Source organism: Carcharodon carcharias, chromosome 8 (assembly GCF_017639515.1).
Source record: "Carcharodon carcharias isolate sCarCar2 chromosome 8, sCarCar2.pri, whole genome shotgun sequence".
Classification (NCBI taxonomy): Eukaryota; Metazoa; Chordata; class Chondrichthyes; order Lamniformes; family Lamnidae; genus Carcharodon; species Carcharodon carcharias.
In genome coordinates this window covers 117,719,488-117,735,241 of record NC_054474.1, presented here as the reverse complement: position 1 = coordinate 117,735,241, position 15,754 = coordinate 117,719,488, and the positions used below count along the sequence as shown (strand labels likewise).

The 15,754-nt window shown below is 55.1% G+C and overlaps 1 protein-coding gene across 1 annotated transcript; it reads right to left on the bottom strand.

The window, feature by feature from the left end:
- Positions 1-932: 932 nt before the first annotated feature.
- Positions 933-14,056, bottom strand: ajm1 (apical junction component 1 homolog). Its single transcript, XM_041193936.1, has 2 exons — positions 14,025-14,056; positions 933-4,510 (listed from the first exon to the last, which is right to left on the bottom strand). Exon 2 carries the CDS (start codon positions 4,450-4,452, stop codon positions 1,501-1,503), a length of 2,952 nt encoding a protein of 983 aa, XP_041049870.1. The 5' UTR covers positions 4,453-4,510; positions 14,025-14,056; the 3' UTR covers positions 933-1,500.
- Between the last annotated feature and the right edge of the window lie 1,698 nt (positions 14,057-15,754).

Here is a 15,754-nt window from a genome sequence, read left to right as displayed (position 1 = left end):
TTGTAATATTTGAAATGTTAGGCTCAGCACCAGCTGAACAGGGTTACATTTGAAATTTGTGCCTTTCGTGCCTGGGAAGTCAGGGATTACTAAGACTAACATCTCTTCGAAACCCATCACTCTGATACATTAACTCCCCCTCACTTCTGACTTCCAGAATGACACTCTGTAAGCTGAGGGATATATTCCCTGATTGGGTGTTTCTGTTGTTGCTCTGTCAGCCTTTGGGATGCTCTTTCTGCTCCTTGCTGTAATGAGTCTTTCTTTCAATGATTTATATTTTCAGTGTGGCAGAGACAACTGTGGGAAGAATCAGGATCACAGAATTGTTACAGTGCAGGTCACCATTTGGCCCTTCATGTCTGTACTGGCTCTTGCAGCTTTGAGAAATCTCTGATCTTTTGGCCCAGTGTTGTATTGAGGCTCCATTCTCAGTCCCACCATCCCAATCTACTATGGCTCCAAGGTAGCGTTTGTGCTATAGAGGAACAGGAGGGGACCATTCAGCCCCATGATAGAATCATGGCTGGTCTATATCTCAATATCATTTACCCACCCTACTGTCCATATCCCTTAATACACTTACCCAACAAAAAAATCCACTTACCTTAGTTTGAAATTTTCTATTTACCCTCAGTCTCAGCAGCTCTTTGCGGGGAAGTCAAGTCCCCCACACAAACCAATCTCCATCTGGCTCAAAAACAAAAAATGCTGGAAAAACTCAGCAGGTCTGGCAGTATCTGTGGAGAGAAAGGCAGAGTTAACGTTTCGAGTCCCTATGACTCTTCTTCAGGCTCTTCAGACTCTTCTTCAGTTCTGATGAAGAGTCATAGGGACTCGAAACATTAACTCTGCCTTTCTCTCCACAGATGCTGTCAGACCTGCTGAGTTTTTCCAGCATTTTTTGTTTTCGTTACATGTTTCCAGCATCTGCAGTATTTTGCTTTTATCCATCTGTCTTGCGTTTAACTAAACCTTTGCCTGCTCCCCTCCCCTTCCCCAGAAATAGAAACTCATTTGTATTCGAAAAATCATTAGAAATCAGAATGAAACAAAGTGTCAGCTCCCCCACAGTCTTAGAGTGGGTGGCACTCTGATTGAGCTAAAACTCACACTTGCCCAATGATTCTGAAAAATAAACATAGCTATTTTAAAGCTTTTCCACCTAGATTATAATTTTGAACTGCTTCAAGAAAACATCTTTATTGTAAAAATATTGGTAGTTTCCCTATGCTTCTTCTGCTATCCCTGTTGCTATGGTAGCAGTGCAGGCTTCCTGCCAACCCTCCAATGGCTAGGCCCAGTTGGGGTTTGGTGGGGGTTGTGGGGGTCAATGTGTAAAACTGCACACAGGAGATGGACTCCTCCATTTCAAATAATACCCACCCAGCAACAGACTTCAATAGATTCCTCACATCCTTATATAAAATACATTATCTACAAATATATTAAATAAGCTTTAAAACATTCAGTTGCAAGAACAGGAAATGGTGCGTGGGATCACATCATGTCTTCCAATAGGTTGGGTTTGCGAACCCACTCGAGTGTCAATGGTTCCGAGGCAGCCATTATCATACACATGAACTGCTTGCCAGTTCTCTTATCAATGGGGTAAATGGTAGTCGGTGTAAATCTCTTATTGCTCTCCACGAACTCGCAGAGATCTTGGTAGATTTTGGGATACTCATGGCGCAGGAAGACCCCTCGGATGCGAAGCTCTCGCTGTACATTGATGAAGCACACCTCGCGGGCTTTGCGTCCTGACTCATCCTCTTTAGCGATGTCAGTTGTCCCTGGAGGTGGGGTCAATATCAAGGTCTCCATCTCTTCATCGCCCTTAAAGATCTTCTTCTCGGGGCTGGTCGAAGCCAGGGCAATCTTTGCAAACCTTCGAACTGTTGGTGTCTGGAGGCGGGGTGAAGGGTTCTCAGGCACTTTCTGCCCCAGAGCTATTGACACATTCAAGAGGAAACATTCCTCGGGGTCGTACTGCTTGCCAGCCTCTTGGATCTCCTTCAGGTACTCCCCCAGGTGATCAGCATAGCCTTCCAGCTCTCTGACTGACAGGTAGGTGGGAGTGAGGAGCAGACTCTCTAATCCATACTGGAGGAAATTCTCGGCAGATCCGGGATTAGGGAAACCCTGGAACAGAACCCCCTTCCCCCTCGATAAGTAGCCCATCCTGGCGATGCGGGAGAAGGCCTTGTGTGCAGCCTGGTTTTCCCGGCAGCTCCTCAGCACACGCTTACAAGTGCTGCTGACCCGGCCATAGACACAGGCTTCTTTGTGCATCTCCCAGTCATCCTTCCTGCAGTTCCTGGAACAGTAATAGGTGTAACAGCTGTGACACGATTTGAAGTAGAGACGAGCATTGAAGAGTGTTTCTGTGAGGCCACACTTCAGGTTTGAGCACATCATGGTGTCCACATCATCCGAGCTGCGATCTTGATGGGGCCCATCGCACGGACTTGGGTAGCTGGGGCTTCTTGACATGCCCAGGAAGTGAGCGTCAGGGCCTGGCCCAGTGGACATGGGGTGGACCTTCATCCTCTGAGGCTCTGTGGTATGTACCAACACAGTCCTCACGCCATGTTCTCCAGGAAGGTCCTCCCCAGCAATAAGCTTCTTCAGCTGGTCCACTAGAGTTTCCGAGTTGCTGGGTTTCTGAGTGGCTGGTGTTTTGCATGTGTCAATGACCAGATCGGCCAGGACATCGTCCAGCTGCTGCTTACCTGGCCGGTGCAGAGAGCCGCCGCTAAGAGAGCTGACACCTGTCTCCTTGACATTATCCAAATTGCAAGACAGCAAATCATTGAAGGAGGCACTGAGGCCATTTCCCCCATCGAGAGCCTGCCTATTCCGAGGTTTCCCGCCAGCTTTGCCAGGCCCATTGGCCCTGAGATCATTGTCGGTGATGGTGATTTCAGGTGTGATGTACCATGACCTTCCCTGGGTGCCCCTCCCTCCGTCCCCCTGCAACTTGTCTGTGATGGAGCTCTCAGACAGAGAAAGGGCAGCATAACGCTGGGGAGAGCGTGATAAGTTGACCACGGTGGGCTGGCGCCTCCCTTCTGTGGAGTGGCCATGTCTCTCCTGCAAGGACAGGGTCTCATAGCTGCGGCAATTTGAGGAGGGGAACTCCCTGCGTCCACTAGGCGACAGGATGTTATCCCAGGACTTGGAGTAGTGCCGTGAGTCTGAGCCAAGTCTATGCTGGTCAATCCCGTAATAGGAGCCATGAGGAGAGAGGGACCCAACTCTGCCATCCCAGTATGGCGGGCATTGAGATATGTAACCCTGGTGACCGTGTGCAGCTCGATAGGTCCCCCACCAGTCATGGTAATGCATTGGCGAAGTGTATCGGTGCTGTGAAGGCCTTGCCCGTTCCTCTGTGTAGTAGATATTAGGCTGGGCAGCTTGGCGGGAGAGTCTCCTGATGTCGGGGTAAGACTGTTCACTGAAGGTTGGTGTTGTCTGGATGAGCTGAGGAAGGCCCCTCCTACTCTCATCCTTGTAGTATTGGTGGGGTGAGCAGTTGTTGTGAGCTGCAAGTGTCCAGTAATCACCGCCGTACGACTCACAGGGAGATTGGCTTCTCATGACCCGCCGGTTGGCAGGTACAGTTAGACTCCGTCCTGGCTGTGACTGCCAGTTTGTCACACTGCTCTGCTTCTGTGGTGTCTTCCAGGTGCGAGAGGAAGGGTTCAATGCTGGGTCCTCGGGCTTCATATCCACTCGGTACCGCACGTGTGCTCCTGGGCCAGGCTTGGTGCCTTGACACTCGTCATAGTTTTCGTAGCTATCACTGACAAACAGAGGGGAGTACAGACTGGCATCAGCCCGCTGTGGCTGCAGTTTGATGGGATGCACCTCGTTCATTCTAGTCCTCATTATATGAGATGGATCCCTCCTGGGTGAGGCCTCTGTCCTCTTGTGGGAGTCCCGGTGTGTACGCAGGGCTTCACGACCCCTGCGCGACAGCTCAGGTGAGCCCACCTCCACAGGGACAGGGCGGTAGGTAGTCTTCACCCTGGGGGCACTCTTAGATCTCCCTCTCTTCTTTGTCTCTGGTCTGGAGGCCTCTCTGGGTTCACCAGTGTGAGCGCACAATCGGCTGGCAACTAGCTCAGGGGCTGAGGATCGGAGGTAGACCTGCCTCCCTAGAGAATCCCAGGCGAGCTCAGGGCTGGTGGGCCGTCGATCAGCCCGGTGATATGAGTAGTCCTCCATGGGAGCTCCGGAATCCGCCTGACTGTCTAGTGACTGCAGGAAGTCAAAACTTCTACACTGTCGTTTGTTAATGTACTGCTTGGTGTCCTGTACAGGGCTGGGCCTGGAGGCATCACACTTGCGCTGGGTTTGATAGGCTTTGGGCTCGCCTGGCATCGGGCTAACTTGAATCTCTCGATACACGGTTGATACCAGTATGTCCGGTGGGTCTGTCCGTGTCATCTTAAAGGAACTGTAATCTCTGCTGAATTCCCTCAGACCTTTTCACAATGAATTGACCCTGTAACAAGAAAAGCACATTTAAACTTTGGACTGTAAATTGCAGCTTCTTGTTATAGTATACTGGTTATTAGCATACCCTCTATCAGTGAACTGGTCTGCTAGGAAAGAATCAGGAATGCTGACTTTCATAGGGTCTGTCGCAGTGCGTGGGTCCCTGTGACAGTGCGTGGATCCTGTTACAGTGCGTGGGTCCTGTCGCAGTGCGTGGGTCCTGTTACAGTGTCTGGATCCTGTTACAGTGCGTGGGTCCTGTTACAGTGCGTGTATCCGGTTACAGTGCGTGGGTCCTGTTACAGTGCGTGGGTCCTGTCGCAGTGCGTGGGTCCCTGTGACAGTGCATGGGTCCTGTCGGAGTGTGTGGGTCCTGTTACAGTGTCTGGATCCTGTTACAGTGCGTGGGTCCTGTTACAGTGCATGGGTCCTGTCGCAGTGCGTGGGTCCTCTTACAGTGCGTGGGTCCTGTCGCAGTTCGTGGGTCCCTGTGACAGTGCGTGGGTCCTGTCGGAGTGTGTGGGTCCTGTTACAGTGTCTGGATCCTGTGACAGTGCGTGGGTCCTATTACAGTGCATGGGCCCTGTGACAGTGCGTGGGTCCTATTACAGTGCGTGGGTCCTGTCGCAGTGCGTGGGCCCTGTCGCAGTGCGTGGGTCCTGTCGAAGTGCGTGGGTCCTGTCGCAGAGCGTGGGGCCTGTTACAGTGTGTGGGCCCTGTCAGAGTGTGTGGGTCCTGTTACAGTGTCTGGATCCTGTGACAGTGTCTGGATCCTGTGACAGTGCGTGGGTCCTGTCACAGTGCATGGGTCCTGTCACAGTGCGTGGGTCCTGTCGCAGTGCGTGGGTCCTGTCGCAGTGCATGGGTCCTGTCGCAGTGCGTGGATCCTGTCGCAGTGCGTGTGTCCTGTTACACTATGTGGGTCCTATCGCAGTGCGTGGGTCCTGTTACAGTGTGTGGGCCCGGTCGGAGTGTGTGGGGCCTGTTGCAGTGTGTGGGCCCTGTTACAGTTCGTGGGTCCTGTCGCAGTGCCTGGGTCCTGTCACAGTGCGTGGGTCATGTCGCAGTGCGTGGGTCCTGTTACAGTGCATGGGTCCTGTTACAGTGCGTGGCTCCTGTTACAGTGCATGGGTCCTGTCGCAGTGCGTGGGTCCTGTTACAGTGTGTGGGCCCGGTCGGAGTGTGTGTGGCCTGTTGCAGTGTGTGGGCCCTGTTACAGTGCGTGGGTCCTGTTGCAGTGCATGGGTCCTGTTACAGTGCGTGGGTCCTGTTACAGTGTGTGGGCCCGGTCGGAGTGTGTGTGGCCTGTTGCAGTGTGTGGGCCCTGTTACAGTGCGTGGGTCCTGTTGCAGTGCATGGGTCCTGTTACAGTGCGTGGGTCCTGTTACAGTGTGTGGGCCCGGTCGGAGTGTGTGGGGCCTGTTGCAATGTGTGGGCCCTGTTACAGTGTGTGGGTCCTGTTACAATGCGTGGGTCCTGTCACAGTGTGTGGGCCCGGTTGGAGTGTGTGTGTCCTGTTACAGTGTGTGGGTCCTGTTACAATGTGTGGGCCCCGTCGGAGTGTGTGGGTCCTGTTACAGTGCGTGGGTCCTGTTGCAGTGCGTGGATCCTGTTACAGTGTGTGGGCCCGGTCGGAGTGTGTGGGTCCTGTTACAGTGTGTGGGCCCTGTTACAGTGCGTGGGTCCTGTCACAGTGCGTGGGCCCTGTTGCAGTGCGTGGGGCCTGTTGCAGTGCATGGGGCCTGTTGCGGTGCGTGGGTCCTGTTACAGTGTGTGGGTCCTGTCGCAGTGCATAGGGCCTGTTGCAGCGTGTGGGGCCTGTCGGAGTGTGTGGGGTCTGTCGCAGTGTGTGGGCCCTGTTGCTGTGTGTAGGGCCTGTCGCAGTATGTGGACCCTGTTACAGTGTGTGGGGCCTGTTGCAGTGTGTGGGGCCTGTCGGAGTGTGTGGACCCTGTCGGAGTGTGTGGACCCTGTCAGAGTGTGTGGGGCCTGTTACAGTGTGTGGGCCCGGTTACAGTGTGTGGGGCCTGTTACAGTGCGTGGGGTCTGTTGCAGTGTGTGAGGCCTGTTGCAGTGTGTGGGGCCTGTTGCAGTTTGTGGGGCCTGTTGGAGTGCGTGGGGCCCATTCGGAGTGTGTGGGGCCTGTTACAGTGTGTGGGTCCGGTTACAGTGTGTGGGTCCTGTCACAGTGCGTGGGTCTTGTCGCAATACGTGGGGCCTGTTACAGTGCGTGGGGCCTGTTACAGTGCGTGGGGCCTGTTGCAGTGTGTGGGCCCTGTTACAGTGTGTGGGTCCTGTTACAGTGTGTGGGGCCTGTTGCAGTGTGTGGGGCCTGTCGGAGTGTGTGGACCCTGTCGGAGTGTATGGACCCTGTCGGAGTGTGTGGGGCCTGTTACAGTATGTGGGCCCGGTTAAAGTGTGTGGGGCCTCTCGCAGTGTGTGGGCCCAGTTGCAGTGTGTGGGGCCTGTTACAGTGTGTGGGGCCTGTTGCAGTACGTGGGGCCCATTCGCCATGTGTGGGGCCTGTTAAAGTGTGTGGGGCCTGTCACAGTGCGTGGGTCCTGTCGCAGTGCGTGGGTCCTGTCGCAGTATGTGGGGCCTGTTGTAGTGCATGGGGCCTGTTACAGTGCGTGGGGCCTGTTGCAGTGTGTGGGCCCTGTTACAGCGTGTGGGTCCTGTTACAGTGCGTGGGGCCTGTTGCAGTGTGTGGGGCCTGTCAGAGTGTGTGGGGCCTGTTACAGTGTGTGGGGCCTGTCGCAGTGGGTAGGGCCTGTTGCAGCGTGTGGGGCCTGTTACACTGTGTGGGTCCTGTCGCAGTGCGTGGGTCCTGTCGCAGTGCGTGGGTCCTGTTACAGTGCATGGGTCCTGTCGCAGCGCGTGGGTCCTGTCGCAGTGCGTGTGTCCTGTCACAGTGCGTGGGTCCTGTCACAGTGCGTGGGTCCTGTTACAGTGCGTGGGCCCTGTTACAGTTCGTGGGTCCTGTTATAGTGCCTGGGTCCTGTCGCAGTGCGTGGGTCATGTCGCAGTGCGTGGGTCCTGTTACAGTTTGTGGGCCCTGTTGGAGTGTGTGGGGCCTGTTGCAGTGTGTGGGCCCGGTCGGAGTGTGTGGGGCCTGTTGCAGTGTGTGGGCCCTGTTACAGTGCGTGGGTCCTGTTGCAGTGCATGGGCCCTGTTACAGTGCGTGGCTCCTGTTACAGTGCATGGTTCCTGTCGCAGTGCGTGGGTCCTGTTACAGTGTGTGGGCCCGGTCGGAGTGCGTGGGGCCTGTTGCAGTGTGTGGGGCCTGTTGCAGTGTGTGGGCCCGGTCGGAGTGTGTGGGGCCTGTTGCAGTGTGTGGGGCCTGTTGCAGTGCGTGGGCCCTGTTACAGTGCATGGGTCCTGTTGCAGTGCGTGGCTCCTGTTACAGTGCATGGGTCCTGTCGCAGTGCGTGGGTCCTGTTACAGTGTGTGGGCCCGGTCGGAGTGCGTGGGGCCTGTTGCAATGTGTGGGCCCTGTTACAGTTTGTGGGTCCTGTTACAATGCGTGGGTCCTGTCACAGTGTGTGGGCCCGGTCGGAGTGTGTGTGTCCTGTTACAGTGTGTGGGTCCTGTTACAATGTGTGGGCCCGGTCGGAGTGTGTCGGTCATGTTACAGTGTGTGGGTCCTGTTGCAGTGCGTGGGTCCTGTTACAGTGTGTGGGCCCGGTCGGAGTGTGTGGGTCCTGTTACAGTGTGTGGGCCCTGTTACAGTGCGTGGGTCCTGTCACAGTGTGTGGGCCCTGTTGCAGTGCTTGGGGCCTGTTGCAGTGCATGGGGCCTGTTGCAGTGCATGGGGCCTGTTGCGGTGCGTGGGTCCTGTTGCAGTGCGTGGGGCCTGTTGTAGTGCATGGGGCCTGTTGCGGTGCGTGGGTCCTGTTACAGTGTGTGGGTCCTGTCGCAGTGCGTGGGGCTTGTTGCGGTGCACGGGCTCTGTTGCAGTGTTTTGGTCCTGTCACAGTGCATGGGGCCTGTTGCCGTGTGTGGGGCCTGTTGTGGTGTGTGGATCCTGTCGCAGTGCGTGGGGCCTGTTGCAGTGTGTGGGGCCCGTTGCGGTGTGTGGGACCTGTTGCGGTGTGTGGACCCTGTCGGAGTGTGCGGGGCCTGTTACAGAGTGTGGGGCCTGTCGCAGTGCGTAGAGCCTGTTGCAGCGTGTGGGGCCTGTCGGAGTGTGTGGGGTCTGTCGCAGTGTGTGGGCCCTGTTGCTGTGTGTAGGGCCTGTCGCAGTATGTGGACCCTGTTACAGTGTGTGGGGCCTGTTGCAGTGTGTGGGGCCTGTCGGAGTGTGTGGACCCTGCCGGAGTGTGTGGACCCTGACAGAGTGTGTGGGGCCTGTTACAGTGTGTGGGCCCGGTTACAGTGTGTGGGGCCTGTTACAGTGCGTGGGGTCTGTTGCAGTGTGTGAGGCCTGTTGCAGTGTGTGGGGCCTGTTACAGTGTGTGGGTCCGGTTACAGTGTGTGGGTCCTGTCACAGTGCGTGGGTCTTGTCGCAGTACGTGGGGCCTGTTACAGTGCGTGGGGCCTGTTACAGTGTGTGGGGCCTGTTGCAGTGTGTGGGCCCTGTTACAGTGTGTGGGTTCTGTTACAGTGTGTGGGGTCTGTTGCAGTGTGTGGGCCCGGTTACAGTGTGTGGGGCCTGTTACAGTGCGTGGGGTCTGTTTAAGTGTGTGAGGCCTGTTGCAGTGTGTGGGGCCTGTTACAGTGTGTGGGTCCGGTTACAGTGTGTGGGTCCTGTCGCAGTGCGTGGGTCTTGTCGCAGTACGTGGGGCCTGTTACAGTGCGTGGGGCCTATTACAGTGCGTGGAGCCTGTTGCAGTGTGTGGGCCCTGTTACAGTGTGTGGGTCCTGTTACAGTGTGTGGAGCCTGTTGCAGTGTGTGGGGCCTGTCGGAGTGTGTGGACCCTGTCGGAGTGTGTGGACCCTGTCAGAGTGTGTGGGGCCTGTTACAGTATGTGGGCCTGGTTAAAGTGTGTGGGACCTCTCGCAGTGTGCGGGCCCAGTTCCAGTGTGTGGGGCCTGTTACAGTGTGTGGGGCCCATTCGCCATGTGTGGGGCCTGTTAAAGTGTGTGGGGCCTGTCACAGTGCGTGGGTCCTGTCGCAGTGCGTGGGTCCTGTCGCAGTATGTGGGGCCTGTTGCAGTGCATGGGGCCTGTTACAGTGCGTGGGGCCTGTTGCAGTGTGTGGGCCCTGTTACAGTGTGTGGGTCCTGTTACAGTGCGTGGGACCTGTTGCAGTGTGTGGGGCCTGTCAGAGTGTGTGGGGCCTGTTACAGTGTGTGGGGCCTGTCGCAGTGGGTAGGGCCTGTTGCAGCGTGTGGGGCCTGTTACACTGTGTGGGTCCTGTCGCAGTGCGTGGGTCCTGTCGCAGTGCGTGGGTCCTGTTACAGTGCATGGGTCCTGTCGCAGTGCGTGGGTCCTGTTGCAGTGCGTGGGTCCTGTTACAGTGTGTGGGCCCGGTCGGAGTGAGTGGGTCCTGTTACAGTGTGTGGGCCCTGTTACAGTTCGTGGGTCCTGTCGCAGTGCCTGGGTCCTGTCGCAGTGCGTGGGTCATGTCGCAGTGCGTGGGTCCTGTTACAGTGTGTGGGCCCTGTTGGAGTGTGTGGGGCCTGTTGCAGTGTGTGGGCCCGGTCGGAGTGTGTGGGGCCTGTTGCAGTGCGTGGGCCCTGTTACAGTGCATGGGTCCTGTTGCAGTGCCTGGCTCCTGTTACAGTGCATGGGTCCTGTCGCAGGGCGTGGGTCCTGTTACAGTGTGTGGGCCCGGTCGGAGTGCGTGGGGCCTGTTGCAATGTGTGGGCCCTGTTACAGTTTGTGGGTCCTGTTACAATGCGTGGGTCCTGTCACAGTGTGTGGGCCCGGTCGGAGTGTGTGTGTCCTGTTACAGTGTGTGGGTCCTGTTACAATGTGTGGGCCCGGTCGGAGTGTGTCGGTCCTGTTACAGTGCGTGGGTCCTGTTGCAGTGCGTGGGTCCTGTTACAGTGTGTGGGCCCGGTCGGAGTGTGTGGGTCCTGTTACAGTGTGTGGGCCCTGTTACAGTGCGTGTTTCCTGTCACAGTGCATGGGGCCTGTTGCAGTGCATGGGGCCTGTTGCGGTGCGTGGGTCCTGTTACAGTGTGTGGGTCCTGTCGCAGTGCATGGGGCTTGTTGCGGTGCATGGGCCCTGTTACAGTGTGTGGGCCCTGTTACAGTGTGTGCATCCTGTCGCAGTGCTTGGGGCCTGTCGCAGTGTGTGGGGTCTGTTGCAGTGTTTTGGTCCTGTCACAGTGCATGGGGCCTGTTGCCGTGTGTGGGGCCTGTTGCATTGTGTGAGTCCTGTTGTGGTGTGAATCCTGTTGCAGTGTGTGGGACCTGTTGCGGTGTGTGGACCCTGTCGGAGTGTGCGGGGCCTGTTACAGAGTGTGGGGCCTGTCGTAGTGCGTAGGGCCTATTGCAGCGTGTGGGGCCTGTCGGAGTGTGTGGGGTCTGTCGCAGTGTGTGGGCCCTGTTGCTGTGTGTAGGGCCTGTCGCAGTATGTGGACCCTGTTACAGTGTGTGGGGCCTGTTGCAGTGTGTGGGGCCTGTCGGAGTGTGTGGACCCTGTAAGAGTGTGTGGACCCTGACAGAGTGTGTGGGGCCTGTTACAGTGTGTGGGCCCGGTTACAGTGTGTGGGGCCTGTTACAGTGCGTGGGGTCTGTTGCAGTATGTGAGGCCTGTTGCAGTGTGTGGGTCCTGTTACAGTGCGTGGGGCCTGTTGCAGTGTGTGGGGCCTGTCAGAGTGTGTGGGGCCTGTTACAGTGTGTGGGGCCTGTCGCTGTGGGTAGGGCCTGTTGCAGCGTGTGGGGTCTGTTGCAGTGTGTGGGGCCTGTCGGAGCGTGTGGACCCTGTCGGATTGTGTGGACCCTGTCGGAGTGTGTGGGCCCTGTTACAGTGTGTGGGTCCTGTTACAATGTGTGGGGCCTGTTGCAATACGTGGGGCCCATTCGCCGTGTGTGGGGCCTGTCACATTGCATGGGTCCTGTCGCAGTGCGTGGGTCCTGTCACAGTACGTGGGGCCTGTTACAGTGTGTGGGGCCTGTTACAGTGTGTGGGTCCTGTTACAGTGCGTGGGGTCTGTTGCAGTGTGTGGAGCCTGTCGGAATGTGTGAACCCTGTCGGAGTGTGTGAGGCCTGTTACAGTGTGTGGGGGCCTGTCGCATTATGTGGACCCAGTTGCAGAGTGTGGGGCCTGTTACAGTGTGTGGGGCCTGTTATTGTGTGTGGACCCTGTTACAGTGCATGGGACCTGTTACAGTGTGTGGGGCCTGTTACAGTGTGTGGGACCTGTTACAGAGTGTGGGCCCTGTTATAGTGTGTGGGGCATGTTACAGCGTGTGGGGCCTGTTACAGAGTGTGGGCCCTGTTACAGTGTGTGGGGCATGTTACAGTGTGTGGGCCCTGTTACAGTGTGTGGGGCATGTTACAGTGTGTGGGGCCTGTTACAGAGTGTGGGCCCTGTTATAGTGTGTGGGGCATGTTACAGCGTGTGGGCCCTGTTACAGTGTGTGGGGCATGTTACAGTGTGTGGGCCCTGTTACAGTGTGTGGGGCATGTTACAGTGTGTGGGGCCTGTTACAGAGTGTGGGCCCTGTTATAGTGTGTGGGGCATGTTACAGCGTGTGGGCCCTGTTACAGTGTGTGGGGCATGTTACAGAGTGTGGGCCCTGTTACAGAGTGCAGGCCCTGTTACAGAGTGTGGGGCATGTTACAGTGTGTGGGGCAAATTACAGTGTGTGGGGCCTGTAGCAGAGTGTGGGCCCTGTTACAGTGTGTGGGGCATGTTAAAGTGTGTGGGCCCTGTTACAGTGTGTGGGGCCTGTTACAGAGTGTGGGGCCTGTTACAGAGTGTGGGCCCTGTTACAGTGTGTGGGCCCAGTTGCAGTGTATGGGGCCTGTTACAGAGTGTGGGGCCTGTTACAGAGTGTGGGCCCAGTCATAGTTTGTGGGGCCTGTTAAAGAGTACGGGCCCTGTTACAGAGTGTGGGCCCTGTTACAGTGTGTGGGCCCTGTTACAGTGTGTGGGCCCAGTTGCAGTGTGTGGGCCCAGTTGCAGTGTGTGGGCCCAGTTGCAGTGTATGGGGCCTGTTGCAGTGTGTGGGACCTGTTGAAGTGCGTGGGGCCCATTCGCCATGCGTGGGGCCTGTTGCAGTGCGAGGGTCGTGTTGCAGTGCATGGGTCCTGTTGCAGTGTGTGGGGCCTGTTGCAGTGTGTGGGACCTGTTGCAGTGCGTGGGGCCCATTCGCCATGCGTGGGGCCTGTTGCAGTGCGAGGGTCGTGTTGCACTGCATGGGTCCTGTTGCATTGTGTGGGGCCTGTCGGAGTGTGTGGACCCTGTCAGAGTGTGTGGACCCTGTTATAGTGTGTGGGGCCAGTCACAGTGTGTGGGCCCTGTTACAGTGTGTGGGGCCAGTCGCAGTGTGTGGGCCCGGTTGCAGTGTGTGGGCCCAGTTGCAGTATATGGGGCCTGTTGCAGTGTGTGGGGCCTATTGCAGTGCGTGGGACATGTTACAGTGTGTGGGCCCTGTTACAGTGTGTGGGGCCTGTTACAGAGTGTGGGGCCCAGTTACAGTGTGTGGGGCATGTTACAGAGTGTGGGCCCTGTTACAGTGTGTGGGGCCTGTTACAGAGTGTGGGCCCCTGTTACAGTGTGTGAGGCTTGTTACAATGTGTGGGGCCTGTTACAGAGTGTGGGCCCTGTTACAGAGTGTGGGTCCTGTTATAGAGTGTGGGGCATGTTACAGTGTGTGGGCCCTGTTACAGTGTGTGGGCCCTGTTACAGTGTGTGGGGCGTGTTACAGTGTGTGGGGCGTGTTACAGTGTGTGCGCCCAGTTACAGTGTGTGGGGCGTGTTACAGTGTGTGGGCCCTGTTACAGCGTGTGGGCCCTGTTACTGTGTGTGGGGCGGGTTGCAGTGTGTGGGCCCTGTTACAGTGTGTGGGGCGTGTTACAGTGTGTGGGGCCCTGTTACTGTGTGTGGGGCATGTTACAGTGTGTGGGGCGTGTTACAGTGTGTGGGGCTTGTTACAGTGTGTGGGGCGTGTTACAGTGTGTGGGGCCCTGTTACTGTGTGTGGGGCGTGTTACAGTGTGTGGGGCTTGTTACAGTGTGTGGGGCTTGTTACAGTGTGTGGGGCGTGTTACAGTGTGTGGGGCGTGTTACAGTGTGTGGATGTGTAGCTTCAAATATTAGCACAAGGTTAAAATGTGAGATTAAACTACTGTTGCCAACTCCCTGATGCTCTGGAATCTCCAGAAGTTGAAGATTAATTTCCAGGATATTGGACTGGAAGAAAGATCCTCATGGCATTAGCCCATTGTGGATTTTTTTTGTCATTTTCTTTGAATACTTTAATTAGTTATAAAAACATTGACGACAGGATAGGCTTTTTGACCGGGCTGAGGGTGGGGTCTGTGTTCCAGTTGTACACGGACCCCCTCCTTCGTCTCTTTTTCAGTACATTGATGACTGTATCGACGCAGTTTCCCGCTCTCACCCTGAACTGGAAAATTTCATCAATGTTGCTTCCAGTTTCCATCCTTCTCTCACTTTCACACGGTCCTTGACTTCTCTGTCTCCATTCCTAGTGATCAACCAATATTCATTACAAGCCCACTGACTCCCACAGCTTCCTTGACAACACTTCCTCACTCTCTGCTTCCTGTAAACATTCTATTCCAGTCTCCCAGTTTCTCTGTCTCCATTGCACCGGTTCTGATGATGCAACCTTCCACACCAGCACTTGTGGTATTTTTCCTCAACTGAGGGTTCCCCACTCCACACCATGGTTGACAAAGCCTTTGCTGAATCCATTCCATTTCCCATACTCTCACTCTCACCCCTTCCCATCCCTCCCTGAACCATTTTAGCATTCCCTTTGTCCTCATCTTCCACCCCACCAGCCTCTGTATTTGTTTCCTGCCATTTCCGCTAACTCCAGTGTGATTCCACCACTAAACACACCTTCCCCTTCCCTCTCCTATCAGCACTCCAAAGGGACTGTTCCCTTCCCAACACCCTGGTCCCCTCCAACACACCCGCCCTTCCCAATGGCACCTTTCTGGGCAAGCGCAGGAAATGCAACACCTGCCCTTTTACTTGCTCTCTCCTCACCGTCCAAGACCCCAAACACTCCTTCCAGGTGAAGCAGAGATCTACTTGAACTTCTTTCAATCTCATCTACTGTATTCACAGTTCACAATGTGCTCTCCTCTTCATTGAGAAGACCAAATGGCTACTTTGTGGAACACCTCCATTCAGTCCCTAAGTGTGACCCCGAGCTTCCTTTCACTTGTCATTTTAATTCTCCACCTTGCTCACACTCAGACCTTGCTGTCCTTGGCCTGCTGCAGTGTTCCAATGAAGCTCAAGTTCAAACTCGAGGAACAGCATCTTTTGACTGGGTGCTCTATGGCCCTCTGGACTCAACATTGACTTCAACAATTTTAGATCATAACCTCTACCTCCATTTTGTTCCATTTTTATTTTGCTTTCCTTTTCTCTCGTTTCTTTCTTAATTCCTTTGCATTCAGATGACTGCCATTCACACCTCCTCTAGACACATTGTATGTTTCTTTACTTGTCCCAGTAACACTCCCTTTGGCTTTTCACTATAATCCTTTTTGTCATTTAATCTCTCCTGCCTTCCACCCCACAGACTATCCCCTTGGTCACACAGAACTTTAATTTGATGAAAAGAGAGACATGTTGCTGAAGCTTTTCATCTTGCACTCACCAGGACAAACAAAAGAATGCCAAATTTCCAACAATCACAACAAGTTACAACAGGAGGACAGGGTGGTTGGCAAGTTGACTCTGATTGTCGGAGATATTGCCATGAAGAAAGCAAGGGGAACTATTGGCTCCCCAAGCTCCCAGGTAATTTAAACAATGTATAAGGCTTGAACATATTCCTTTTGTTTGCAGAGAGTGAGTCCCTGCCTATGAATGTATGGTTCTTCCAGCAAGTGCAAATGAGCCATGTTAAGAGCTCAAATGTTTATTTTAAATTTGTAGTTAGTGTAGCTATTAGCACACTCAGGGTTGTTCAGCGAATGATGCCCAATCTCCGAATCACATTTAACAGTGGATGTTTTATTTTGAATTTTGTGAGCATGGGCTGGTTGAGTACAGTCTGTACTCTGCCTATTACCAACAATCTGTTTGATTTGATCAGCCAAGCATTGATATATGCTAGAAGCGAGATACATTCATATGCAGGGACCA

Bases quoted from the DNA above. Each gene is read 5' to 3' on its own strand.
- ajm1 (XM_041193936.1), bottom strand. From the start codon at position 4,452: ATGACACGGACAGACCCACCGGACATACTGGTATCAACCGTGTATCGA.